General features: G+C 39.0%; 1 protein-coding gene across 2 annotated transcripts; it reads left to right on the top strand.

Moving 5' to 3' along the window:
• The first annotated feature begins 340 nt into the window (after positions 1–340).
• Positions 341–27,189, top strand: chd2 (chromodomain helicase DNA binding protein 2). 2 transcript variants are annotated; one of them, XM_040133836.1, is made up of 42 exons: positions 349–667; positions 2,079–2,145; positions 2,283–2,351; positions 5,382–5,437; positions 6,949–8,923; positions 12,633–12,867; positions 13,757–13,843; positions 14,064–14,125; positions 14,627–14,749; positions 15,112–15,291; positions 15,495–15,634; positions 15,759–15,984; positions 16,075–16,175; positions 16,299–16,340; positions 16,480–16,658; positions 16,777–16,901; positions 17,010–17,226; positions 17,314–17,403; positions 17,522–17,712; positions 17,816–18,004; positions 18,136–18,298; positions 18,480–18,632; positions 19,374–19,445; positions 19,826–19,975; positions 20,066–20,214; positions 20,319–20,415; positions 20,500–20,592; positions 20,731–20,904; positions 21,076–21,245; positions 21,361–21,402; positions 21,523–21,662; positions 21,744–21,882; positions 21,994–22,144; positions 22,479–22,601; positions 22,722–22,844; positions 23,271–23,411; positions 23,693–23,809; positions 24,034–24,212; positions 24,302–24,401; positions 24,513–24,705; positions 24,884–25,127; positions 25,234–27,189. In XM_040133836.1, exons 5-42 carry the CDS (start codon positions 8,862–8,864, stop codon positions 25,517–25,519), a joined length of 5,448 nt encoding a protein of 1,815 aa, XP_039989770.1. In that variant the 5' UTR covers positions 349–667; positions 2,079–2,145; positions 2,283–2,351; positions 5,382–5,437; positions 6,949–8,861; the 3' UTR covers positions 25,520–27,189. The 2 variants fall into 2 exon arrangements, with proteins under 2 accessions (XP_039989771.1, XP_039989770.1); XM_040133837.1 differs by lacking the exon at positions 2,079–2,145 and having other exon boundaries at positions 341–667.
• The last annotated feature ends 472 nt before the right edge of the window (positions 27,190–27,661 follow it).

The following is a 27,661-nucleotide window of genomic DNA, read 5'->3' as shown; positions in this document are numbered from 1 at the left end:
CTTCCTGAAGGCAGGAAGCAGACACACTGGTGTTTTTCTGCCACTTAGCCAACACGTAGTTCTATCTGCATAGTTACAGTAGTATAGTACCACTTACCATGACGCAGGTAACACTGCTTTTTCAAAATGATACTTCTTTTCCTTAAAAACTAGTTTATTTCATATATTAGACGGCCAAACAGGTTAAGTGTTTACAACTTTGTTTAAAAAATTAGCTCGATCTGACTTTACAGCTTCATTTACGTTGTTTTGTTTTCCTGGGTAATAAAAAAACAACATAAAACATGTTTTGATGACGCCACTTTTTTGTTAAAAAAAAAAAAGGTTTTAAAATATATTGCCGTGAGTTTAGGTTCTGGCAAGAAGAGTTTCAGCGTTTTTTTTTTATACGTATTTAGTGGGCTGCTAACGCTAGCTAGATGGGGCTGGAGAGGAAGTGGAGTTTGGCTTACGTTGAGAGGAAAGTGGGCAGAGCCGCTGAAGGATATCAGCTCAGGCAGAGACGGAGAGGAGGACACACACACAACAGAGGAGCAAAGCAGCGAGAATGGAGAGGAGGAAGGGCAGAACGATGCGCTCGAAAGACCCACCAAAACGACGAAAATCGCCCAAAAACGCTACACTGGCCGAGGCAGATGGCGGGGGATGAATACGGCCTGGATAATGGGTAAGAACTTCCGAGTAATCATACATTAATAGCTGTAAAATACGGATCGGGGGTGTATGGCAATATGGTGGAAAGAACGACAGTTAGACGCAGTGTTGTAAAAATGGCCATGGTGTGTTGTCAGCGAAGAATAAAGAAAACGATCTGTAGAGTGTAAAGTGCATATACTTTGGTTTTAGTTGATGGAATTTACATGTTTGCTAGCTCTATTTCGAGTTAACTTAGTACATATGTGGACAAGCACATTTGTTCTCGACCTGTTTGGAGTTATTTCAACCTACGCATTTAAAAATTGCTTTGTCCTTGAAAGGGCAAATGCCCTTGTCTGAATTTGCTCGACAAAAACAACAAAAATAAGCCAATGTTTCATTTTTTAAATGTTGTGTTGAGACTGATTGACATCAATATAAGTATCTTGAGCACATTTTTTTTAATTTCAGTATATTCGTTTTTTGAGGTTTTTCATCGAGTTATAAATCAAAAAAACATAAAAAAGTCGAACATTTTTCACCTTATCTTACCACAGAGTGTAAAAATGTAGTGAATGACAGGATCTGGGTAAGTGTTAGATGCTTAAAACTTATTATTTAAAAATAGTTCAATAAATTGTGACAAGTTGTCAAAATGCTCAGAATAATACTATTTACATCTATTCTTACATTGTAGACACTACACTTAAACTATACTCGGTTTTTTTGTTAAATAAAGGTTCTATATGTTTATAAAAGCTTAGATATACTTCGAAATACAAAATAGGGTGTTGGCTTTTAACCCCTTGAGGCACTGAATGGAGAAGTAATTTAAATATGTACATTAATTTTGTTTTTCCATGTTACACTACACCTGCACGACATGTAAAGAAAGATTTTATGTTAGAAACCTTCATTACAAGTATGAATTTGAGGACACTCTAAATACTGCAATAAAATAAACTAAAAAAAATAAAAATCATCTTAATATCACGGTCTCACGGACATGGTTGTTGATTTATCCACATATGAAGGCAAATTCTACGCACAATAAAACAGATTATGTTCAATCTTTTATAATAGATATTTGTATCTTACACTATATTGTTAAATCCAAAGGATTAGTACCACCCTGCACATAACAAAATGTCCTCTCTAAGCTATTCTCAATAGGATGTTACTGTTGAAGACATGTTTAGTTGCATTTTGAGCCCCCAAGACATGCAAAGATGAAACATTTCTCTGACTCAATACGCAACAACTTATTTATGATTTTCTTAATATGTTAATGAGCTCTGAAACATTCTCAAAAAATAATCTTTAAAAAGTTATTTAAATCCAATACTCTATTTATATCTGTTTTTTTTAAACCAACGTAACTAGCAGTTTTGTTAATCTTTACTACAAAAATAATGATCATAATCGTGTTTTGTATTTTGCAGGGATTCGTCTCGATGTTTCACAAATTGCGTCAAAGAAGCAAGGAGATCATCTTACCCTAGCTAAATGGTATGTTTTAATTAACCTGTCCAGGCGTCGTTTTTACAGTCTTACTAGCTTCTTTGTCTGTACTGCGACATGCGTGTAGCCAGTAGGGTGTGCTGTTTCATATAGCCTCTCAGAACCTTTATTTTTCTCTTTTAAAGGGTTGACATTTAGTCATCCTGGAGTCGTGGATTGAAGGATTCGGGTGATTAGCACTGCAGCGGGGATTTGTAAGTATCATTCTTAAAATAGATTAAATATCTGCAGAAGATTCCTTGCATGTTATCTTTGCATTGAACTCTTCATATATGTCAAATCAAATCAACTGTTTTTACGGACCACGCAAACTTAACTGAATAAAATGCTGAGTGAACGGTGCATTTTTTCACTTTCATGTCAATGTAATTATTAGGAAGTACTGCTAAACTTAAGTTCTTATATTGTTTCTGTGCATTATAGCGGTTTGAATTGACTAAAAACAATGACAGTCATGTCTAAAGGCAGGACAGTTCTGCCCCCTAGTGTGTGCTGTGGCGAGGATATCCACGTCAATTAAAAACATACGTAGATGATCAATACCTGATTGTGTGCGAGACACTTTATGGTTAGTTTCAAATAATTTTCGTTATGACTTAAATACGTATGTAAATTCAACTCATAAATTTTAGAGTACTCTTTTGACATATCATCAAAATGGAGTTTGACATGTAACTGTACAGCTGAAACGTTACTATAAACATAGTAGGTGCCCAGAGGTTATCTTCAATGTTTACCTCACTGTGCAGTATTTCCTTCTATATTTTCAGTGTAGACATTACTGATAGACTTCGAGTTAGCGGATTCATTCATATAATTTATTGTAATAAACATTCCATTATTTTTACTAACATTCAGATTTGTAATATGTCGATGTTCTACTAGCTAACTAGCATGTGAAGAACTTACGATCTTTGATTATTGCTTTTTGTGATAACACTGTCTAGTGTAATAGAAACACCCAACAATAATCGCATATCACTCATAACAGTCATATTTAAAACAATGTCATTTTACAACACTACCTGGCTGCTAGGCAAGTACTGAATTTGGTGGGTTTGCGATCCCTAAAGATACATCAGATCATGCCTCAAATTTTAGGGTGTGAATACACCAGCCACGCAAACTTTTGTAATGCTTCATTCATTGCTTGTTTTTACCACTTTACTACTTGAGTCGTACTCAAATTAAAGACTTGTTCTAAGACTCATAGTTTAACAGAGATGGTGCAGATAATGTTAAACATATAACCTCGAGTCACATTTAGCACATTTTTTTTCCCGCTCGTTCTGCCATACGAGTCAGTAGATTGAGAGCTGTGCGAACATTTCCAAATTTGGTTACATTTACATTTTTTGATTCTATTTTGTAAGTTAGCAAACTGGTGACATTTTTTAAGGGTGACTGTAGAAGAACTTTTTGTTAATTTATTTATACAGTTTAGTGCTAGAAATACAATTTCAATTATGGCCGGAAGCAGGCATCAACAAGAGTAATGTCAAATGAATTTTATCAATATCCCTTCGTTGAATGTAACTCTTAATATTAGGTGCCGCATTTTTGATTTGATCTACAATTCGTTATTTCCTCATTCCACTGCTTTTAGTTTCTGACACCTGGAAAAAATGCTCAGAGAACCCCAAAAATTTCAGCCAAATGAAAGTTAGAGGACGATTAGTGCTTGTCTTTATAGCTAGCTGTTGCTTTATTTGCTGCCATAAGAATGTCAGTGCAAATACATGTGCACCAAAATATGAATTAAAAAGCTACTTCTAAAGTAAAATAAGATTAACCGTATTATTCCCTCGGGGGAAATTTGCAAAATACCACAATTTCTGGAACAGTGACAATAAACATGAACTATCTCCTCGTTGTGATCAATACATATAGTCAGTACTGTGACAAATTCACAGATAATGGTTAATGAGTAAGATAAAATCTAAAATTGTCTAAATATCCAAATGAAATTCATATAGCAAGTGGCTCTGAACACAGAAAAGTAAATTTTTTTGGCTATCCTTTTCAATGTATTTTTTTCTTTCTTTTAAGTGTAAGAAGTATCTGTAGAAACAGGCAGCAGTCCTTACAGATAGAAGCAGAAGGCTAAAAATGTGCTAAAAAGAACATTAAGGCAAACCATACAGTTAACAGCATTAATTGCTTAATTCGATAATATGAATTTGGTAGATTTTTAAATAATGTTTAAAAAAAGTTTTCCGGTCTATTGACAACTTTGAGATGCATGACTTTCCCTAGAGCACGTAAATGCAACATATAGCACAAGAACTGTCAACCTATGCAGACTGACGTTTGCTTCGTTCAAATCTGCACATCCCTTAGTTAAAAAGGCAGGGTCCTTCGGTGACCGTGCACCACCGGTGTTGCTTTTTTCCTGCCCTGGGGGAAAAAAACAGAACAGCATCTGTTCTAGAGTCAGTTTTTTGCAAAATCCTTTAAAAGACTTGAGGATCCGGTGTACTTATTATGGTAATCGTCCACGTAGTCAGTTGTAATTATTAGTCAGATTCCAGTGGTGAAATAATAACAACAGTTAAATTTTCCTTGTTTGTCTGATTTGGCCTCCCAAACATTTTAAACCCCCAGAGGATGTTTTAAACCACATGATATTGAGTGAAACATCACAACAGTTGGCTGACAATAATTGTTGTTAGTTGGTTAACGTTGATTGGGAAGATTGTAGTATCGAAGGTTTTAATGAAGCAAAATATGAAAAGATCCATTTTGGGCAGTGAACAGCCATCAAAACTTGAAAAGAGACATGAAAAGATGCATGTCATTTAGGCTTTAGGGTAATTTGAAAATATGGTTCTTGAAAAATAATACAAAACTAACAAAACTTGAAAAAATCTTACTGATATCAAAGTGTTTTACTTAAAAAAAGATTAAAGCTTTATATTAGCTCCGTCTTCAGTCAATTTCAAGCATCGTTGTATAGACGTGAGCTACTAATCAATAGTTGTTGTTACTGTGAAGGTTGCAGAAAATTGTGTATTTTCTCTCGGAGATAAACACATTCCCCACTTTCAAAGGATTTTTTGCTGGAAGTAGTTTCTTTCAGTTGTATTTGTCAGTTGCTGTCAACATTTAAAAGACCCAAAAGCTTCAAACCAGTTAAAGCCAGCCAAAATGAGTGGTCTACTTATTTTCTATTTTTGTGAGTCTGATGTATGTTAACACATGTATGTTACTTATTCTTCCTACAGCGGGGACATGGACTGGAGTGAAGATATTCTATTCTGAAGAAAAAGAAGACAGCTCTGTAAGTTGTTCATGTTTGACCAGAATATTTATTCACCTGCTTTCTGAGCTCATGAATATAATGAATAGAAAATGTAACTTAATAGAGATTATATGTTCTTTGTATCCCATTCGGATTTCTAAAGAGCTTGAGGATATCTCCCTACTATGTTAAGCTGATCTTAATGACTCATTTGTCTGGAATATTTATTGCTGCCATTCACTTTTAAGTACTAAAGGCTAGCAAAAGAACTAGATGTTAGCAGGTAAAGTGCATAAACAAATGGTAAGTTTGTGTAAAAAAAAAAAAACAAAAAAAAACTTTATGGTATGACACGCATAACAATTTTCATTATGTAGCTACTTTCATTATTAACTAAAATATAAGTTATTTTTATTGTGCTGCTTTATGTGAAAATTGGCTGTGTTGCCCACTGTTGGCACTTAGTAGAAAAAGCCACATTTCTCCAGGAGTTGCTATATTCTCCATTTTTGCTAAAATCTCTGATAGGTTTTTGGCTTATATTGAAAGCCTGATAAATCGAGCAATACCATGTCACAATTATTTTTATTTTACTGCCGTATTTCAACGCTTTAACAGCTATGAGGGACCTTTTCTGGATGTAAGTAAATAACCATTGGTTGAAGGGTTGCTTTAATAGTTATTGGATGCTATTATTTGTCTATCTTTGGGTCAGTCATGTCTTTGCTTTGGTTTCCTCTGGTAATCCTTCTGTTCAGGCAATGGGTTTTATTTTGTACACAGCATTGTTTGGTCACAAGCCAGTGTTTTGTTGTTTTGTATCTTAATTTGTTTGAACATTACAGCTGTTGTGTAATTAAGTTTTATGCACAACGCATGATGTGAATCAGGCTAACACCAGACTCATCATACCCCTGGTGGTCAGCTGATGAATTTTTTTTTTGCAAATTGTTGGAACATTTACTCAACTCAACAAAAATTTAATAGAAATGACATCAAGAGTATAGGTTGTTGTGCTTCTCACTGTATAACTTTATGTTAACAATTTCCAATTGTGGGAGCTTCAGCCAAACCTATTTATTTATTTCCATGTGATGCATGAAAAGTTGCGTTGTGTGCATCTCATCGGAATTTTGTACATCGAAGTTTGGCTGTAATACAATATTTCAACAGCTTTGATCCTAAAAGGAATAAGTGATATAGCTGGGTTACAAACCCGTCCAAGTCGGTAGTTTGCGTTCTATACTTTATGTCGATATGATGACTTTGAAGAAAAATTTATTGGAATAGCAACTTTCTTTTAGAAAATTTTTAAATTAAAAAAAAAAAAACAATAACTGTATATTTTTACAAATGTTCGTATTTCAAAGTAACACACGCAATTGCGCAGTGCTAGCTAATGCAACTGAAAGCTAGCCACATAAGCTACTAAACTGTCTTAATTTTAGTCTAGTTTAGCATGCCTTCTTTAACTGCTGGACAGTGAATCATTACTCATTTCAGTTGCACTGTGGGCTTACAACTTTTCCTTCTTTTTTTATCCTATCAAGACCCCATTCAACTGGATATTGCTGAAGTGGAGACAGCGTTGTTTAACGTGAAGATGGAAAGTAATTTGGCAGTTAGCCAAATTATGACAAGATGAAACCATTTTTCTGACTGGACTTTCATGTTTGGATTTTTTATTTTTTTTTTCTTAACAACAACATGGACACTGGAACACCGTTGCTGGCTGTATAGTGGACTCGTTGAAAAGTTACACTGTTGTTTTTGGGAAAAACAAAACCAGCCTTTGTACATTTGATATTCAAATGTTGTTTTTAAATAAAGTGTATGTCCTCGTATTTTTTCCCTGGCTTTGTTTCATTAGCTAATTAACCAGAATATCAAAGAGGATATTTGGCGTAATATTTTGGTAACGTTGAAGTCCTTCAGATCGGTAGTTGGTCTTAATATTTCAGTTAATCCAGACAACAAATGTTCTTGGATTGCATTGACTTTGTGTCACTGTTCTCTAGGTTTGCCCATGTAATTATGAGCTAGCATAAGTGCTTTTTACTGGTTTGATGAAGCTCCTGAAGTAATGCTTTCGTTCTTTTTCTGGTGTGGCTCTGCAGAGGAAATTATCCCCTTGATTGACACGATAAAAGAAAAATTGTTGGTTAAAATCCACCCTTGTGCTTTAATCCGTTCCATTGGAAAATCTCTACTTAATTAAATATTAAAACACTGGGAGAATACACTAATTTGTGTGAGGATACATGAAATGGTTTTGGTCTGACCAGAAATGGTTTACAAAGGCTCTCTAAAATGGCTCCTGGTTGTCCTCCTTCCTGTCTGGGCAGGAAGTGATGCAATTGCTGCAAAAAAAAAAATTATATACTTTTACAGCCTCTCAGTGTTTTTACCTTATAATGAAGTGGGAAGAAAGCTTTCATTGTCATGCTTGTGTCCTGGGTCTGAGAAACTATGCAAGTTCATATAAAAGAACATTTTAAACATAATAAAAGGGGTGGGACTTAAACATCACCTGAGTGTGGGGTAAATGGAAATAACGTCAATCAAAGGCAAAGCTTTCAGAGCTAGGAAGAAGCTCTAGATGGCGGCTGAGCCTTGGGAAGGGAGCCATGGGCTTTCGTCAGACCGTTTCTCTTGCTGTTTTTCGACCGCGATCGCTTGATTTTGACGAAAACTTGAGGGCTGTGGTCGTGTGATCGGTGTTTTAACGGAAATTTTGGCGTTTTGTGTGTTTTTTGGGCTGACTTGTCGAGCCGTAGGAGCCGTCTGTGCTGGGGGAGTGCTTGTCGTTGTTTTCCATACAGCAGCATTTGCGTTCCTCCATTTTTCTGGTGTGCTGCTCGCCTCTGTCGCTCTGAGTCTGACAGTAGATGAAGACTGTAGAGGCCTACAAGCTTTTTGGAACAAGGCTTATTTCTGTAATTTATTGTTAAGTTATTATTTTTACAATTTGTTATTCTTATTCGAGTCGTAATAATATTTAAACCCTGTGATAGAGCGAACGTGAAACTAATAGTTCATTTATTGGCTACCACCTTTCTTCACATTGAATTGGTATGTTTACATTGTGTAGTTCATAATTTACTGATTTTCTCATCCTTAAATCTTATTTTTCTAATCCTTCATCTGATGACGCAGTTAGAATTAATTGCATGCGGCTTGATCCGTGGACTATATTGAAAAACATGCGTTGGATATTTGACTTATTGTAACAGCACCTGTCATTTATCTTACTTAGATTTAAATTAGCGATGTTAGTAATGATCCTCAACTCTTACGATTTAATGCCTTTTTCTTCACTCGTGTCGCATCGCCTGGGTTTTAACTGCCATCTGCGCAAAGGCAATCTTGTGGGACTTGTTCGATAGTTCGTGCTTCCCGTAACTTTTTGACAGTAAATACCAGGACAAAAGATCATCCTATCAGAGATTTTCAGGATACTACGATGATGAAGAATAAAAGTAAAAAACAAGAGGATGAAGGATCGACTCAAAGCAATGCATCAAGGTATGATCCTTATACGTTTTACCTTTTCCATATCTGTTTTGATTGTTTACCTTGTCAAGCATGGTTGATCACCTGTGTATACATTTGCGACGTGTTTTTGATGAAGTGCACCAGTGTCATGAATGACCTTGCTACTGTTTAATAGCCACACCCTGATTTTCCTTCCATTTCTTGACTCAATACTGAGGTTTCAGGCCCGTGTTAAGAGATCATTGCCCACAAGATGTATGTGTTAGACCACAGGAAAGCTCATTTGTCCTGTATTATGTTGCAAATGATATGTCACAAATGTTTGATGTCCTGTCGCTATAATGTAATATGACCTTGTCTATCTAGATGGTACTGCATTGCACCATTTTATCAACGTTGTTGTTTCGATTTTATTTATTTCAGAAACACTGTTTTGATTTGGTGTTACTCATGGTCAGTAATATATCCAGTCTTTTGGATGTGTTATAGATAACATACTTTAGTTCTTGGACCTCAAATCAGTTTGCATGTGGCTACAATTTTCATTTTTATATCGATCTATACTTTTTATTTGAACATGTACATAAAGTTTTGACCAAGTTATAGGAAATCCAAGTTTGCTTATGCATCCTTATTTCTTCTTATTAAAAACCTTAATTAAGATTTTAATGCCTGGTAAATAAATTTGTCTTGTTTTTAGATGGTTAGTAAAAGCATCTGAAAACTACTTCACTTTTGTGTATTATGAAGTTATGCCAGTGTTCACATGCTTATGTTATAACACAATTTTAACATTCAGCTTTAATTGTTTTCAGGGGAAGGTTTTTTTTTTTTACTTTGGCCTTGGGGGTCTTTTTGTAAATAGACAGTTTCAATTTAAATATTTCTTTGACAGAGAATGATTGTTTATGATTAGAATTATTGAATGATTTCCTTTTACTTGTCAAACAAGATATTTTATCCACTGATGGCACCTATCACATAAATTTACTGTCATTTTTAAGTATCAGATAAGTTTAAAAGGCACTTTTGTATTAATCAATGTTATCAGCTACATGGTGGTTGGTGTGTTGATTGAAGCATCTGTTTTGACAATGTCTGATGCTTGTGAGTGTTACAGCTAAACAATGTCAATTTCTATTTAAATCTGGTTATATTTGTATTACCTGTCAGGTAGATTATAAAGGCCCAGTGGCCAAGAATCTGGACACTTGAGTGTGGTGACAGTTTTCACAATATTGTCTGTTTTTCATATCATTAAGTGATAACATTTGCAAGTGTGTATTTATCATCCTCAGGTAATTCTTCTTCATATATCGAAATATATTGAAAATTACATTTTGATCAATAAAGATGATTTTAAAAACTAATACCAGATCATTTGCATGGTGTCAGGACAATGCAGAAACTACAAGTGACTAGCCACTACAAACAAGAGGATGTTTGTATTTATTGCACCAATGCTGTATCCTAGCTTAAGTTCTCAGTATTAGAATTGCTGCCATGTTTTCACAACAAATATTGCAGCCTGATCTCAATAGACTGTTGTGTTTTTAGATAAAGACAAAGACGTTTGGATGCTAAATGCAGGTAATCACCCTTATAGCATTTTACTGACAATACACTGCAGCAGGTTACATCACACTTGTAGTTTTTTGTGTGTGATCTTGTGGCAGCCATTTTAGTATTTTTAGTAGTGAGTGAAATATGTCCTCTGCTGCTGATGACAGCCTAACTTTTTCATACAGATAGATGAACTCTGTGGGCATGCAGAGCAGCAGAGTGAGCAGCAGAAAATCTGGTGACTTTATGTGACATTATATCTTAGTAAAGCATTGTATACATGCTCTCCTGAGTCACAAAATGGCCCTTGCTTTGTGTGCCCAGCTTGCTCACTTATCTGTATTAAAACTCAGCTCAGAACTACACGGAGGAGGAACAGGAACAGTTCAGACCTTGGAGGGCCTGCACAACGCACTCCTATAGGCTAGGTTTTCCACCTAGCAACACGTCAACCAATAGCAATTCAAAACCATTTCCCAGTCCCGCCTACTTTTGACCTCACTTAAAGCGGAAGGAGACATGTACTTCCGAGTTCGGTCATTGAACCTGTGAAAGGGACAGGGACATTTATCACCTTTTTGTAATCATTAATTTCATTGTAGTTATTTAGGTCCAACAAGTTAATTATTGCTCACCTTCATTATATTTCCCATAACTGTATAAATGACAGAATAGACCGTTTTTTTTTGTTACATATCTAATAAGGCAAAATATAAATCCTTTCAATCTTCAAAATAAAAGTGTTGTCATAAAAATACCCAATAGATGAAGTAATGAATAAAAACAATTTTTAATCTTTGTAAGACATGAGACCATATGTCTTTGCAAAACAGTCCATGTAAAGCAGTGTTTCCTGTATTCTGAACGGGTCTAACGCCCCCATGTGTCCTTACAAAATACTGCATGCAGATAAAGCCAGACAGGAGAGGTCACCATACCAAGACATTTTAAATATTGATGGTTCCCACCCCGCTCACATCAAATGACTGTGATTTTGTAAATATAAGTTAAGGTTTATAGTACTTACTGTATGCAAAATTGATAAATTTGAATCAAATTTGAACTTTATTGTATCAGGATACACCCCTTGAGATGTACCATCTTATTTTCAAAGGGGTCCCAAAAATATTTGAAGCTCCTTGTGTGCAGTGACACCGAGTAATATGCCACTTTTAAAAAAATAATAATAACGGGGGGTTGGGGCCTCTAAAGGCGACCCAGGATATAATTATCCTGGGGTCTTGAGATGATCAAAATTATTAAAAAAACAAAAACACTATGTTCATTTTCTTGATGCATCTCCGATATTTCCCTTTTTCTTGTGAAATATTGAATACATTCATCTTTTCCGGCCTCTAAAATATCCTTCAAATGAAACACTGTGAGAAGAAAAGATCAGTTTTGTTCATGTTCAGCCAAGGCCATAACCTGTGAGGAGGGGTCACAAGTAGACATTGCTTCAGTTTAATCATGAGCTCAAAAGCATAGGAAACAGTTTTAAGATTCTTATTCCTCCAAAAAACAAACATATAAAAAAGGTTTCAAGCCTAATGAGGATGTGAGTTAGGCTTCTAAGTGTGAGAGTAATTAATGCAATTTTTCTGTGGTGTTGTTCATTTATTATCAATCCTTGTTCCACTCTGATCACTGTTTCATAAAATGGATTATGGTTAATGTGGTATTTTCTTACTGAAGTTGTTTGCGGTTAGAAGAGTGGAAAGACCTTGAAACTGTTGTAGTGGGTGTAACAACTCAGAGTTGATGTCTTGTTAAATTACAGATTGTGCCAGTTTTAACCCGTTATTTTAGTGTTTAAAGCAGATCTGTGAACTCTTAGGCTTTTCAAAATGACTGTAAGAGGATTAGTGTGATTTAGAGAGAATGAGGTCATTATAAGACTGTTAGCCGAGAAAGGAACACGGTGCATGATGTAATGAGGTTTCTGTTTCCTCTCGACTAAGAGTCACCGTTTACTCGTGTATCAAGCTCTTGCAGTTTCTCCATGTGCTAGTGAGTGTGAACTTTGACTTTGAATTTTAAGATACTCAGTTGCTGCAACTATCAACTCACATTTTTTTTGATTATGTAGTTGCTTATTATAGAAATATAAATTCAGAATATGTTTGCACTTAAAAAAAAAAAAATCAAAAGAATGAACATTTTCTTGTCCCTGTAGCAATTCAGCTTCAGAAGAATCCAACCACTCTGCGTCAGAGTCGGGGAGTCAGTCAGAGAGCGAGCATGGCAGTGAGAGGAGGAGATCGCACAACTCCGAGTCAAACAGCTCCTCAGAGTCAGAGAGTCACTCAGAGTCAGAGAGCGAATCTGCCGAGTCCAAATCACAGCAAACCACAGCAGAAGTCAAAGACAAGCCAGTTAGAAAGAAGGAGCGTCTGGCAGATGTGAAGAAGGTAAAGGTCACTGAACTTACGAGAGATTCCTAAATCATCTGTGGGGACTTAATGTTTCTAAAGTGGATTAAGGCTCCTCTCCTCTAAAAATGGTTAACTTTATTTGTGTAAACAGGCTGTTAATGTGATTATGAAGGTTTGACGCGTAGGACTGTTGCAGTTGCATCCTCAGTTATGCAAGTTTTACTCCAGCTGTATTGTCTTTTTATCTGTGTTAGACTGTGGCTGTGTCCCAGCTCCAAACTGCATCATCATTCTAAATATGAGTATGTAGTTCACGTTGGAAAAGTGACAAAACTGATGAGAGAGTTTATTAAAACTAGTGAGTATGCATGATAAAGGACAGTTGACTTTTTAATTGTGCTGTTGCTGCAAAACAGTATAGTAAATTGTGGGTGGTGGTAGGATAGCAACAGAAACATCCAGGAAAACAAAATATAAGAATTAAATCTTTCCAAAATAAATCTTCATGGCTTTCCAAAGTTGCAGTTTTGATTGACATTCATGGCACAATTTGATATGCGAAAATAAAAAACACTCAGTTACATCTTATCCATTGTGAATATCAGCTGCTTTTTCTCCATTTCATATAATCGTAAAATGAACATCTGTGGGTTTTGGACTGTTGGTCGTACAAAATAAGACATTTCAAAACATCATCTTGGCTTCAGGGAAACTGGGATATTTGTCAATACTGCCTTGTATTTTATAGACCAAACAATTTATCTAATAATTGAAACAATAAACAGCAGAATAATAGATAATGAAAATAAGCTATAGTTGTAGCACTATAGCACATTCTTACTAATTGAAATGGAATTTGGACACGTTGTGTATAGTGGAACAGTAAGTCTGTGGCTCTCTGACACCAGCTTCTCTGTGATTACAGATGTGGGAAGAACATCCAGATGTGTATGGAGTCAGGAGGTCAAATCGCAGCAGACAGGAGCCGGCTCGTTTAAACATTGGAGCTGGGGTAAGCTGATGTGAATAAAAGCTTGAAGACGAACAATGAAACAATAAAGACAAATACTATGCTGCACGGCCTGTCTATGCACGATAAGCTCTGTTGGCAGCGGCTGTTTTAAACTAGCCTCTCGTGCCATCTAGTGGATGTTATGTGGAAGTGCTACAAAATTTCATATGGAAAAGCAGCTTTTCATTAATTGTGTATCTGCTGTGTTGACTATTTACAGGGTAGCAGTGACTCTGAGAGTGAAAGTCCCAAGAGAAAAACATCACGGGCTAAGAAAAAGGAGTAAGTATGAAGGGAGTGAACATCTTTGTGGGATTTGTATTATTATTTTAATTATTATTTTATTTATTTATAATTTATTTGGCAGCACAGCACCATATTCTTTCAAATCTTTTTGAATTCTGCCATGCTGAGACACTTGTACAGAACTTTTTGTTACAAAGATTTTCGTTATTTAACACTCGATCCATACAGTAGTTTTTCACAGTTCATGTCTGTTTGCATCATTCTGTTGCCAGTATGTGTTCATATTGTGATTCTTATCATTTAATGCTTATTTATAAATGGGTATCTGTTTGGCTCAGAATCGGCTCAGTTAGTTTCAGCCAGCCAGGTGATATTTATAGATTTGCATCAAATTTAATTGGTTAGATCAGTGGCTTATCCCTGATTAAATTTGGGATGTGCTGAACACCCACCAATGGCCAGTATTTCATGAAATTATAATTGGTTATAGCAGTGGTGGGCCTTGAGGGTGAACTTGTGGCATTTCTTTGTTGTAAGAAATATCTGGAAAGATGATGACTCAAATGATGAAGAGGAGGAGGAGGAGGAGGAGGCTTCCGACAGTACAGACAGTGAGCAGGAAGAGAAAAAAGTTAGATCCAGACGACTTCCTGCTAGAAGGTAAGAGTGTAGCGCAGCCTGGCCATCAGACAGCTACCCACTGGTCATCTCGAAATCATTCCATATTGTGCGAGCAGTAAAATACTGTATTATGCACTTACCTTGGTGTGAAGTATATACCTGAATCCCTCAGCCTGATGTTCTAAACATCCGGTGTAAAATACAACATCTAAAATATTAAAATTCAGTCTAATCGTAAAACATGTTGCAAATATTTTTCAAATTCTAAAATATGTGGCTGCAGTTTGGCAATCGGCCACCGGATGGCCAGAGAGCAAAATCCCTTTGACAATGATCCGGGAGATTAGTTCCTCATCCCTAAGTGGTTTGCATGTTTGTGTGCTTAACTCTGTGTTTTACAGACCTCAGACCAAATCATCAACGGTCAAAAAGCAGCTGTCTCAGAAAGCGCGTAAGTCCAGGAAACCGGAGTCGTCAGCAGAAGAAGATGACGACGACGAGGACGACGATGACGACGATGACGATGAGGAAGACACTCCAAAGAGACAGACTCGAAGAAGGGGCGCAACAAAAGTCAAAAGGTGCATTTTTGAACCCAAAGTATTTTTTTCCTCCCAGAGAATTTTTGCAAGTTTCCCTTTTCAGTGAAGTAGACAGGGGCTTTTAGTTTAGTTTTATCAGGACTCCAGACCTCCATTACAACAGCTACTAAAAAGTTGCTCTATGGATAGATCACCACCACCTGTACATCGGCGGTTATCCCCCTGCCTTTCTGTTGTCTTAGTTATAAAGAGGACCAACACGACTTCGAAACAGACTCTGATGACCTGATTGAAATGACGGGGGACGCAGGCGAGGAGCAGCAGGACGATGACAGCGAGACCATTGAGAAGGTTATGGACAACAGAATAGGCAAAAAAGGAGGTGATTCATTTTCACTTGTCTCTCACCATGATGGAAACTATGCTGTTTCTCATCAAAATACATTATGGCACAGTCTAAAAAAAAAAAAAATAGTAATGTTTTTTCCCCTTTCCCCCTCTTCTAGCCACTGGGGCTTCCACTACTGTGTATGCTATAGTGGAAAATGGGGACCCATGTGAAGGCTTTGACCCTGAGAATGATGAGGGGGAGACTCAGTATCTGATTAAGTGGAAGGGCTGGTCTTACATCCACAACACATGGGAGAGCATGGACTCTCTGACACAACAGAAGGTCAAGGGACTAAAGAAACTGGACAACTACAAAAAGAAAAGCGAAGAGCTCAATTCATGGTGAAAATCTTTGTCTCGGCATTAACATTTCATTTGCAGGTGTACATCTTTTTTTGGAAGTTTCACTGTTCATCCTGTGCTTGTTTTCAGGTTAAGGAAGGCGTCCCCCGAGGATGTGGAATTTCATAACTGCCAACAGGAGCTCACTGCCGACTTGAACAAGCAGTTTCAGATTGTGGAGCGTGTCATCGGTAAGAAGTCGTTATGAAATGCATTTGCTGTTGTCTCTCAGTGCTGCAGACATATATATTTTTTTAAATATAGAACTGCATATTCCACTTAGGTCGTACTAAAATGAATCTTATTATTAACAGCAACAAAAACAGGAAAGACACCAGGATCCTCTGACTTTCCCTGTAAGTCCCTTTTCCTATGTTTCACCAGGCACATTCTGTTTTTAATGGTCTCCTGTGCTGTACATTTCTGTGTAATATTAATTGCTTTTACTTTTTGTCACACTCCTTTTTCCTAATAATTCGTCTGCGTTTTAAACAGCTCATAGTCACAAGGCACCATCCTCCAATGAGCCAGAGTATCTATGTAAATGGATGGGGTTACCCTATTCAGAGTGCAGCTGGGAAGACGGAGCTCTGGTTAGAAAGAAGTTTCAGCACTGCATAGACAGCTTCACGAACCGAAACTCCTGCAAAACCGTCCCCTCTAAGGACTGCAAGGTAAGAGTCAAAGCAGTCCTATCGTTACTTTCAGAATTGAATGAGTGAACGCTAAATGTGACATGGTGAGATTTCTCTGCTCATAATTCAAGAAAAGTGTTTCTAACTATTATTTCAGGTGTTAAAGCAAAGGCCAAGGTTTGTTGCTCTGAAGAAACAACCTTCATATATTGGAGATGAGAGCCTAGAACTGAGAGATTATCAGCTGGACGGGTTGAACTGGCTGGCTCACTCCTGGTGCAGGTACTGTGCAAATAAATGAAATAATGTGTGTTGGTTGTATTTACCTTATTTGGAAAAAAGACGGGGTGAGAACGAAAACCATCCTTTTACCTTCTTCCTCCACCTCAGGTGCAATAGTGTTATCCTCGCCGATGAGATGGGACTGGGAAAGACCATCCAGACCATCTCCTTCCTGTCCTACCTGTTTCACCAGCATCAGCTGTACGGACCATTCTTATTGGTGGTGCCTCTGTCCACGCTCACCTCCTGGCAGAGGGAGTTCGACACCTGGGCCCCAGACATGAATGTGGTGGTCTACCTCGGTGACGTCATGAGCAGGAAAACCGTAGGTTGGACTAGTCTGGAGGGGGTTGTTTTTATCACTGTGGTATCTCCAGAGTTGGTTAAGTGAACCTGCCTCTGTTTTGTGCAGATCCGTGACTACGAGTGGGTGAACCATCAAACGAAAAGAATCCGTTTCAATGCACTATTAACCACTTATGAGATTCTACTTAAAGACAAGGTAGGCGCAACGATAAGTCAAATGTTTACGGTTGTGTTCACAGTATGATTTTACTACACAGTCTTCGTTTGCATGAAGAGCGTCAATAACATACGACGTCTTAACATTTTTTCTCCAGGGTGTGCTTGGGAACATTAACTGGGCGTTCCTGGGCGTGGATGAAGCTCACAGGCTGAAGAACGATGACTCCCTGCTGTACAAAACATTAATGGAGTTCAGGTCCAACCACAGACTCCTCATTACTGGCACTCCACTGCAGAATTCTCTCAAAGAGCTCTGGTCACTGTTGCACTTCCTCATGCCTGACAAGTACGTCCTAGTTTAGATGTTGAATATGATACTGAACAAAAACATCAGTCTGAATTTCCGGCCAGAGATGAGTGACATTTGTTATCTCTGCCGTGCACTGCAGGTTTGATTCCTGGGAGGATTTTGAGGACGAACACGGGAAAGGAAGAGAAAATGGTTATCAGAGTCTTCACAAAGTCCTTGAGCCCTTCCTTCTCCGACGTGTCAAGAAAGATGTGGAAAAATCTCTGCCCGCCAAGGTGGAACAGATCCTGCGTGTAGACATGTCTGCACAGCAGAAACAATTTTACAAGTATGATTTTATTTCAGCTTTTTTTTTTTTTTTAAAATAACCTTGTTATCACTCGCCTTTCACATAAACCACTCATACAGTAGCTGCATTTCTTCTCTCCATTAACTTAATTTGTTCCTGAATATTTCCAGGTGGATTTTAACAAGGAATTACAAAGCTCTTTCCAAGGGCACCCGAGGCAGCTCCGCCGGCTTCCTGAACATCGTTATGGAGCTCAAAAAGTGCTGCAACCATAGTTTCCTCATTAAACAGCCCGAGGATGGAGACAATGAAACACAACAGGAACACCTGCAGGTAAGTCTCCCTGTGAACCCTCTCTAGCTCCGAGCATTACCTCAGGACAACTCTGCTCTGTAAAGAAAAAACTAGTTGTGACTTAACATAGAAGAAAACATGACAGTCCCAACAAATAGCTCCGTGCTACTTTAATATTTCTAAATTTACAGTGTTAACACCTTGAATTTGTATGTCATAGAGTCTAGTGAGGGGTAGTGGGAAGCTGGTGCTGCTCGACAAGCTCCTGACCAGACTCAGAGAAAGAGGCAACCGAGTCCTGATCTTCTCCCAGATGGTCAGGATGTTGGACATTCTGGCGGAATACCTCGCCAAGAACCGCTATCCATTCCAGGTATGATTTGCACAGTTTGGGGTCGAGGTCAGATTTCACTCAGCAATGTGTTGTGTCAGGGCAACACCTAAAAATCAGTACCACCATCAGTATAGGAGTTTGTGGTTGCCGCAGTGATGTACCTCTGAGAGATGTACACCATTTCCTGCTCATTAAGCTATCACAGATCAAAAGGACAAAGGTCTGCTGCACAAAAGGAAGTATGTGACGGAACATTAGACAGAGCAGATCTATTTGGATTGTGAAAAACTGTTGACCACAACCTCTGTCCCCGTGTTAATGTTACTGAATATCATACCTCCATCTGGTTCCTCTAGCATTTTCTAACAAGTGTAACTGGCTCCATCTAACTTGACAGTTTATGAAGGCAGACTTCAGTTTTTGACTGTTGTCTCTATTGATATTTACAGGAAGGGGCTTTTGGGGTGGTTGCGTTGGGCGGGTTTGACTCGGGTGAGGATCGGATGTCAGTGTTGTTGCACACATACTCCGCCGGGCTGAGAGTTCATGTGGTTATTTATATCAAGTTATTTTCTCCTTAAGACCAGCCAGACTCCTGCAGGTCACTCGACTCGGGTTGTTTTTGCTGACTTATTCTTTGCAGTGTGTTGCTATGATTGGTCTGATCTTATAGACAGGGTACAATGGTATGTAAAGAAGAGTGGTGCCAAGGTTATAGCAGATAGGTGCCCAGGAATATTTCGAAGGTTAAATCTCTCTGTTTGCCTCTCTACTCTTCAGCGATTGGACGGTTCCATAAAGGGAGAAATCCGAAAGCAAGCACTTGACCACTTTAATGCAGAAGGCTCAGAGGTGGGTATTCTAATGACCTACTGCTACTAACTGATACTAACAGAGATTACAAGTCAGGAGATTTGATTTAGCCCTAAATATTTCTTCAGTCTGCAGTAAATAAGTTATTTTGGTTTTTTTATTATAATTGTTGATATCATTGTCAAATGCACTTCCCACAATTATTTGATTTTTGCCATGTTATAAAAAGCACCTGCAGCGAAGGGATGATGCTACTTCTTAAACAGACATGCAGTAGATGTTCAGCTTGTTTTTCCTGTGACTTGATTTGAAAGTAGCAGGTGCGATGTTTATTTGACAAATGATGAAAAAAGGGTCAAGTAACACGATTACTTGGATGAACTTGAGATCTGTAGTAACAGTTTCTTCCGTTTTTGTAGGACTTCTGCTTCCTGTTGTCCACACGAGCCGGAGGTTTAGGGATTAACTTGGCCTCAGCAGACACTGTAGTCATCTTTGACTCTGACTGGAACCCTCAAAACGACCTGCAGGCTCAAGCCAGAGCTCACAGAATTGGCCAGAAGAAACAGGTAATCCTGGTTTCGAGTCGTCATTATAGATATGCTGCATAATTAGTAAGATATATTGTCTAAAAATATATCTCTGGGCTCTCTGTATAGGTGAATATATACCGACTGGTCACCAAAGGAACAGTGGAAGAGGACATCATTGAGAGGGCAAAAAAGAAGATGGTTTTGGACCATCTTGTCATTCAGAGAATGGACACCACTGGTCGAACTGTACTTGACAGTAACTCAGGAAACACTAAGTAAGACGTCAAAAACGATTTTCGGGTTTTTGCATATTGATTTTTTTTTCAATGTTGAGATGCTGAAGCTCTCCGTGTGTTCAACATTGCCCCATTTTTCACAGTTCAAACCCATTCAATAAAGAAGAACTGACTGCTATTCTCAAGTTTGGTGCAGAGGATCTTTTCAAAGAGGCAGAAGGAGAGGAGTCTGAACCACAGGTATCACAATTTGTAAATAATCTTGCCGTAAAAATACTTGTTACATATTTTGAAAATGAAACCAGAATTTCTATGTTTCTGTAGGAGATGGATATCGATGAGATCCTGAGGTTGGCTGAAACCAGAGAGAGTGATCAGGGCTCAAGTGCTACAGATGAACTTCTTTCTCAGTTCAAGGTAACTGCAAGTTTGCATTGGTAATTTAAAGTTGAGTATCTAAAAACGTGATTTCAGACCCTGATCTAAAACAATGCCAGACATCCCTCTCAACTTCTGATTCTTTTGTCTCTCGCTCCTCTCTGCTTGTTGCTGCAGGTGGCCAATTTCTCCAGCATGGAAGAGAGCACTCCAGAGTTTGAGGAGAGGCCCATTCGGGAATGGGACGATATCATCCCTGAGGAGCAGCGACGCAAAATTGAGGAGGAGGAAAAGCAGCGGGAGATGGAGGACATCTTCATGCTTCCCAGAAGTAGGAGCTCTAACAAGAGGGTAAGAGGAGAATTTACAGTTTAATTTGAGAAAGTAAAAATGTTGTTTGCCCATTTTTCAGCACCGATGACGCCATTATTTAAGTCATGTGCCGTCTTCCACCAGCTTCTCAGCTCTTGAATCAGGTCTCTGTGATTTCATGAGTGCCACTTTGCGTCTTCTGTCTTTCAGGCTCAGGCCAATGATAGTGATAGTGATGTGGGCTCCAAGCTGAAGCACCGCTCCTCAGGCTCTGAGAGTGAGACTGATGATAGTGATGATGACAAGAAGCCAAAGAAGAGAGGCAGACCTCGAGCCCGCAAGAACAATGTGGAGGGTTTCACTGATGCAGAGATCCGCAGGTAAAGTATTCTGTAAACTCATTTTTTTGTGTTGCAGTGAAGCTCCGGTGCATTTTTTTTTAGTGTCCTTTCAGGATCACAGATATTAATGTTGTCATAATAATATCCTTTACAGGTTCATTAAGGCATACAAGAAATTTGGGTCGCCGCTTGAAAGGTAAACATATTGTTAAATGATATTATCAGGCAATCAAATGATCTAGGAATACATTGCCTAAGTATGACCAGTTAAGTTGTCAGACAAACCATGAATTCAAGTGCTCTTTTCTGAAATCAGGTTAGAGGCGATCGCCCGAGACTCTGAGCTGGTGGACAAATCCATAGCAGACCTGAAGAGACTGGGTGAACTGATTCATACCAGCTGTGTGGCTGCAGTGCAGGAGCACGAGGAAAACCTCAAAGAGAACCCAGTTGAAGGTATGTTGGTTTTACTTGTTTAGATTTCTTTCAGATTATATTATTTTCCTGGCCCAAAAATGATGCATGTTGTTGTTCCAGCCAAAGGTCCTGGGAAGCGGCGAGGAATTAATATCAAGATCTCAGGGGTGCAGGTCAATGCCAAGTCCATCATCCAGCACGAGGAAGAGTTTGAGCCGCTGCACAAGGCAGTGCCCTCCAACCCCGCAGAGAGAAATAAGTAAGATACCACTGCAAAGAGCGTGGGTTTTGTATTATGTTGAAGATAAGATGTTCAGAAAAAGTGCATGGCTGTTGCAGATTAGATTTGACAACACTCTGTTTCCCACAGGTTCAAGCTGACATGCAGGGTCAAAGTAGCCCACTTTGATGTGGACTGGGATCTGCAGGAAGATATTCAACTCTTGCTTGGCATCTACGAGCACGGCTTCGGCAACTGGGATCTGATAAAGACGGATCCCGATCTTAAACTGGCTGATAAGGTGAACACCAAAAGTCTACCTTAAACACCGAGTTGGATAGCTGTTCGATAATGAGGAATAATGAAGGAAAATAGAAATACAAAAGCACAGGCACAATCTCAGAATAAATGAACGGATCTATTGTAAGTATTTGAACCAGAACTAGCTTGTTGATGTATTGTAAAAGCTTTGAAAAATACCTGATCTGATCAAAAAGGTGGTCCAAAATTGTGATTGCAGTTACATTTCTCTGTTGGTCTTCATTAGCACTCAAACCATTATCAGCATCTCTTAAATCCAGTTTGTCTATCAGAAGATGAATGAAGCAGTTTAACATTTACTTCCCTCTGCACAGATTCTCCCAGACGACCCAAGCAAGAAGCCTCAGGCTAAGCAGTTGCAGGCAAGAGCCGAGTATCTTCTCAAGCTGCTGAAAAAAGAACAAGACAATACAGACGTGTCTAAAGCAGGGGAAGAGGTATGCTGCTAATAATGGCAGTCGCTCATCCATACTGTTTTCACCGCATGAAGTTTGTCTTTGATCTAAACACAAAGCCGCCTACCTCCCACATCACTCGTGCAATCTTTTCCTCTAAAGGTCAAAGTGAAGAAGAGGAAGCCCCGGGTGAAAAAGGAGAACAAGATTCTCAAGGATGAGCAGGGCAACGACATCTCCTCCCCCCGCCTGTCGGACAACCCATCAGAGGAGGGCGAAGTCAAGGTCAGCCATATTAGGCCACGGCAGTGTCACCTGTCGGGTGTAGGCTGAGTTATATCTCTTTGTCCAGGTTCTGTGGTGCCTAAAGTGCGTGTGAGGGCTCTGTACGTATGTGTAGGTCCCCACTGTAGTGTTTGTGCTGCTCCTAAAAAAGGTTCCTACAAATAGGGGCTATATGGAAACTGCTTTTTATTTCCAATGCTCTAAAAGTACACCACATTTCCATCTACTGTTGCAGTGAGGCTACAACAGTCAGTGGATGAATTGCACACCACACTGTAAATCAGATCCTGTGAAGCAGGAAACTACAGAGTAATCATCACGAACCTCTACAGAGAAGTATAACTCAGCCTTACTTCTAGAGTAGCAGAGGAGCAGCACATGTATTATAGTGTTGAACGTGCATCGTCTTTTCTCATGTTTGAGTAGGATGATGGAACGGAGAAGTCCCCCGCCAAGAAGAGACAAAAGAAAAAGGACAACAAAGAGAACAAAGAAAAACAGGGGACTCCTAAAAAGGAGAAGGACGGGGACAAAGAAAAGAAGGGCTCCAAGCCCAGAAAAGAAAAGGTATTTCAGAAAAGAATTCAGGACTTTTACGTTTGTGCTTTACTCAGGGTTTCATTTTGACATGGACTTGAGGTTATTCATATATATGTTATTATTGATATATATTATTCTTTGGTATGTTGCACATCATTATAGCATTAAAATTCTACACGCAGCTAAAGGAAGGTGGCTCGAAAGTCAAGGCCTTCTGCCTCTGTATCCCCACCCTGTGAATCATCTGTTAAAGATGTGAATAGCGGACAAGGTGAATTGTCGGGATGTCTGGTACTTCTGTCTTTCAGGCTAAAGGGGCGAAAGGGAAGAAGACTCAAGGTCCAGTTCACATTACGGCTGGGTCTGAGCCTGTTCCCATTGAAGGAAAGGAGGACGATGAACTCGACCAGGAAACTTTCAGTATTGTAAGTTTCTCTTTCTCTATTCTTTATTTTTTGTGCAAAGATTAAGCCGCTGGAGCTCGATCAGTAATGTGTAAGAAGACCCTGGCTGAAGAGTTGCGTATATGCTTTGGTCTTTGATTTTGTTGTTGTTGTTTTTGTTTGTTTGTTTGTTGTTTTTTTTAAAAATCATGGCGTCCGACAGGCAGCGCATTTCAGTAATCTGGCCAATTTGTTTACGTGTCTAGTGTAAGGAGCGCATGAGGCCGGTGAAAAAGGCCCTTAAGCAGCTGGATAAACCAGACGAGGGTCTGTCCGACCAGGAGCAGCTCCAGCACACACGCACATGCCTGCTGAAGATTGGAGACCGAATCACAGAGTGCCTTAAAGCCTACAGTGACCCCGAACATGTCAAAATATGGCGAAGGTAAGATGATTGGATGTGAGCTTTGTGAAACAAATCCTGATGCCAACCTGTATAACTCAGCTAATGATTACTTGTGCCTTTTTTGGCAGAAACCTCTGGATTTTTGTGTCTAAATTTACCGAGTTTGGTGCCAGGAAGCTTCACAAGCTTTATAAAATGGCACAGAAGAAACGACTGCATGAGGAAGAGGCAAGCTGCTCCTGTCTCAAGTTGTTAACACACTGGTTTATTAAGACTCCTGAAGTGAACATGATCTCTTGTATATAACCAACGTGGAAATTATCCTTTTGACATTTCCAGAAGGAGCAGAAGAAGAAGGATGATCCTGCAGGGAGGGTAAAATCTTTCAGACCAGAACCTTCTGGTTCTAGTCGAGACTCCATGGGTACACAGCCATCCTCCAAACCCGCATCTCATCCAACTCAGCCAGGCCCCCACGGGCACCACAGAGAACCGTACAATGCGACTAACAAGCGGCACTTTGGCAGTGACGGTACGTGGGAATAGATCTGTTTTGTTTAAGGCATAGGTATCATTTTCTGAACGGAGAAATATAGACCATCAATAGAATGACAATTATTATCAAAGTATTGGCAGCACTCTTAAACCTTCTCACTAAGAAAAGCCAAACATGGTTCATTTAGTATTAACTTTTTCATATTTCATTACAGATAGAGGAGACTGGCAGAGGGACCGTAAATACAGTTACCCCGGTAACAGTAACCAGTCATGGCAGGGAGACCGACATCATCCTTATGACCCACATCGCTATAAGGATCACTATGGTGATCGACGTGCACATGGAGACACGTATCGCAGCTCAGGCAGTTACCGCAACAGCTCCCCTCGAAAAAGGCCATATGAGCAGTACAGCAATGACCGGGACCACAGGGGTCACAGACCCTATTACGACAGGTGAGGGTTCTTATAAACCTAGTGATCTGTTTGGGTTTAGGGTTTTGTTTTGGTTTTTGTTGTTGTTTTATGGTTTTAAAAAACTTGCTTTGACTGATATTCCAAGGCATCCAGACCCTAAGAGAAGACGTCCTGATGAATTCCGTCCCAACTACCACCAGGGACGAGAAGGCCCTCTTCAGGACTTCAGGAGGATGCCGGAGCACCGGCCGGCAGGTCCACCTGGGCAGGAGCACTACAGCAGGCCCTTCCACCCTGACAAACCTCCTCCACTGTTGGACCCTCGCTCCCCGCAGGCTCAGAAGTCTCCCCAGGACTCCCGCTCGCCACTCGAGCGACCTGCGGAGCAGAACGCTGCCGCCGAGCCAAACTGGAACAACAGGAAAACATAAAGTCTGCCAGTGCTGGCTAAGAAACTGATCTGGGTGTTTTTGTCCAGGGTCAAAGCCACATATTGCTGCTGATGGACAAGTCTGGACTCGCCAGTCATAAGCTCACAGTTGGAAAGGGAATCAACATGTACCCTCTTTACCAGCAAAACCAAACTATTTTGCTCTCCCCGAACCCCCCAGTGACTGTGGCTGTGAATGATTTTGTGCCCTGAAGGAAGAAGTTTGTTTCCTCCTGTCATCTCCACTCGATCAGTCAGTCATGGTAAGACTGAATGGAATGCTTATCGATGCTTAGTCCCATGGACTATTATCTAAGGAGAATTTAGGACGCATGAACTGATGACTGATCTCAATCCTAAAAGTGCCTGAAGGTTTTGGCCTTTTTGAATGGTAAATGTATGGGATTTTTCCCAAAGGAACCATGACATTTTTTTTTTTTTTTTTTTTTTTTGTGTTTAGCTTTAAGTCTTGCAAATGATGTCATTAGAAGATTTCAGTACAAAGGAATGTGTAATGTGTTATCATCTGCACCTTTAAATGTTTATCTTGAACATGTAGCTGAGCCGAAACATTGAGCATCGCCATGTGGGTTAAAATGGTGGCGTGACGGGACGGCCTAGTTCTTTTTCAAATTTGAATGATCAATCAAGCCAGTATGTTTCCTTGAAAAACTCAGCAGATAGTTTGAAAAAGGTTTTAACGAATTCACATTTCTCCCTTGTACAAATAATCATTTCTTTAACTGTGTATCTATATAAATCATTGCAGTCCTCTTGCTTTGTTCACTTTAATCACTTTCCTCTTAGTAGGCCCAATGAAATGGAAGCTTTGTGAGCAGTATTTATTGCAACAACTAGTGGAAAGGTTCATAACACTATGACTTAGAAAGATCCCTTACTTTTGCCTTTCAGTATTATAATGGTTAAGGACGGTACTTCAGCGTAGTTTCATTAACTCCCCCATCCTTCCACATAAGTACTCACTTATGCCTGAAAGTACTACAAAATGAAAACGCTTTCTTTCCTCATCAATGGTTTGACAATATTTTTGATTCACAGACAGTTGTGCTGTTGCTGGTAGGTTGATTAAAAAAAGGTTAACAGGAAGTTGCTGGTGACATTTCATTATGTTTATTACCTTCCGTCACTCTTTTCCTGTGCCAATCTGGTCCTGCTCTGGCCCTTTCTTTTTTTTTCTTTTTTTTTTTTTTTTATAAATGCTTCTCCATTTGTGCCTTATTTATGTGTGTATTACCATACTGTATATTGGTTCATGGACAGCACTGGGGCCTAACACAGGCAGGAAGTAGTATTAAACAGACACATTTTAAGGAAATTCCTCTGAAAGGCTAAATCCTAATTCAGTGAAAACTGGTGAAGGGTCCACATATTCTGGTAATTTGTAATGTGGTTCTGTGATTTCTAAAAGACTTGATGATTTGAGGGGAAAATATAAACCTTAATATAAAGGAAATCGTGTGTGTTTTGTCCAGGGCACTTAGTCGACATTTAGAAGTGATAAGCCAACACATCTCTTCTTCCACGTTAAGCAAGCTACAGTTCCTGTATCATACGTTCTTTAAGAAAGTCTAAATAATTTATATTTGTGACAAAACCACTCTTCATGAGAAATGTGCTGTACATATGTTTGGACATATGTAATAAACTTTGTTACACAATGACAGTGTGTCTTCTTTCATTTCCTTGTGGCTGACTTGATTAAAATCTAGCCAATAAATACTTTTAAACCTTAATAATTGCACCATCATATAATCTCTTTGGCAAAGATGCACAACAGATGTTCAGGGCTGGTATCTATAAAGATTAACATTTTAGTCTTTAGCGTGCCAAAATTACGAGTGATGTCATTTAAAGTGGTCAGACCTGGTCTTAGGTCCCAACTAACCGAAGATAGCTCCAGAGTGACCAGAAGGGGCAGCAGCTACACACCTCCCACATTCTGGAAACAAATGACCGTCAGATGACACGAGAGACCAGGTCTGTTCATATCCTCACACATCGTGCACCACCTGAAAAAAATTAATGATATGATGGATTCCGCACGAATACAGTCAAATGTTAAAATGTTAGTGTGGCTCCTGCTGATGTTCACATTAACCAGATCTATATTAATTATTTTAAA

The sequence above is a fragment of the Xiphias gladius genome, chromosome 8 (assembly GCF_016859285.1).
Source record: "Xiphias gladius isolate SHS-SW01 ecotype Sanya breed wild chromosome 8, ASM1685928v1, whole genome shotgun sequence".
In the NCBI taxonomy this organism is placed as follows: domain Eukaryota; kingdom Metazoa; phylum Chordata; class Actinopteri; order Istiophoriformes; family Xiphiidae; genus Xiphias; species Xiphias gladius.
The sequence above is the reverse complement of the archived record's forward strand: the minus strand, read 5'-3'. Positions and strand labels throughout refer to the sequence as shown.

Bases quoted from the DNA above. Each gene is read 5' to 3' on its own strand.
- chd2 (XM_040133837.1), top strand. From the start codon at position 8,862: ATGATGAAGAATAAAAGTAAAAAACAAGAGGATGAAGGATCGACTCAA. The intron at 14,126-14,626 runs GTAAGTATGAAG...CTTTGTTGTAAG, and splicing joins TCACGGGCTAAGAAAAAGGA to AAATATCTGGAAAGATGATG. The intron at 21,663-21,743 runs GTATGTTGGTTT...TTGTTGTTCCAG, and splicing joins CAAAGAGAACCCAGTTGAAG to CCAAAGGTCCTGGGAAGCGG.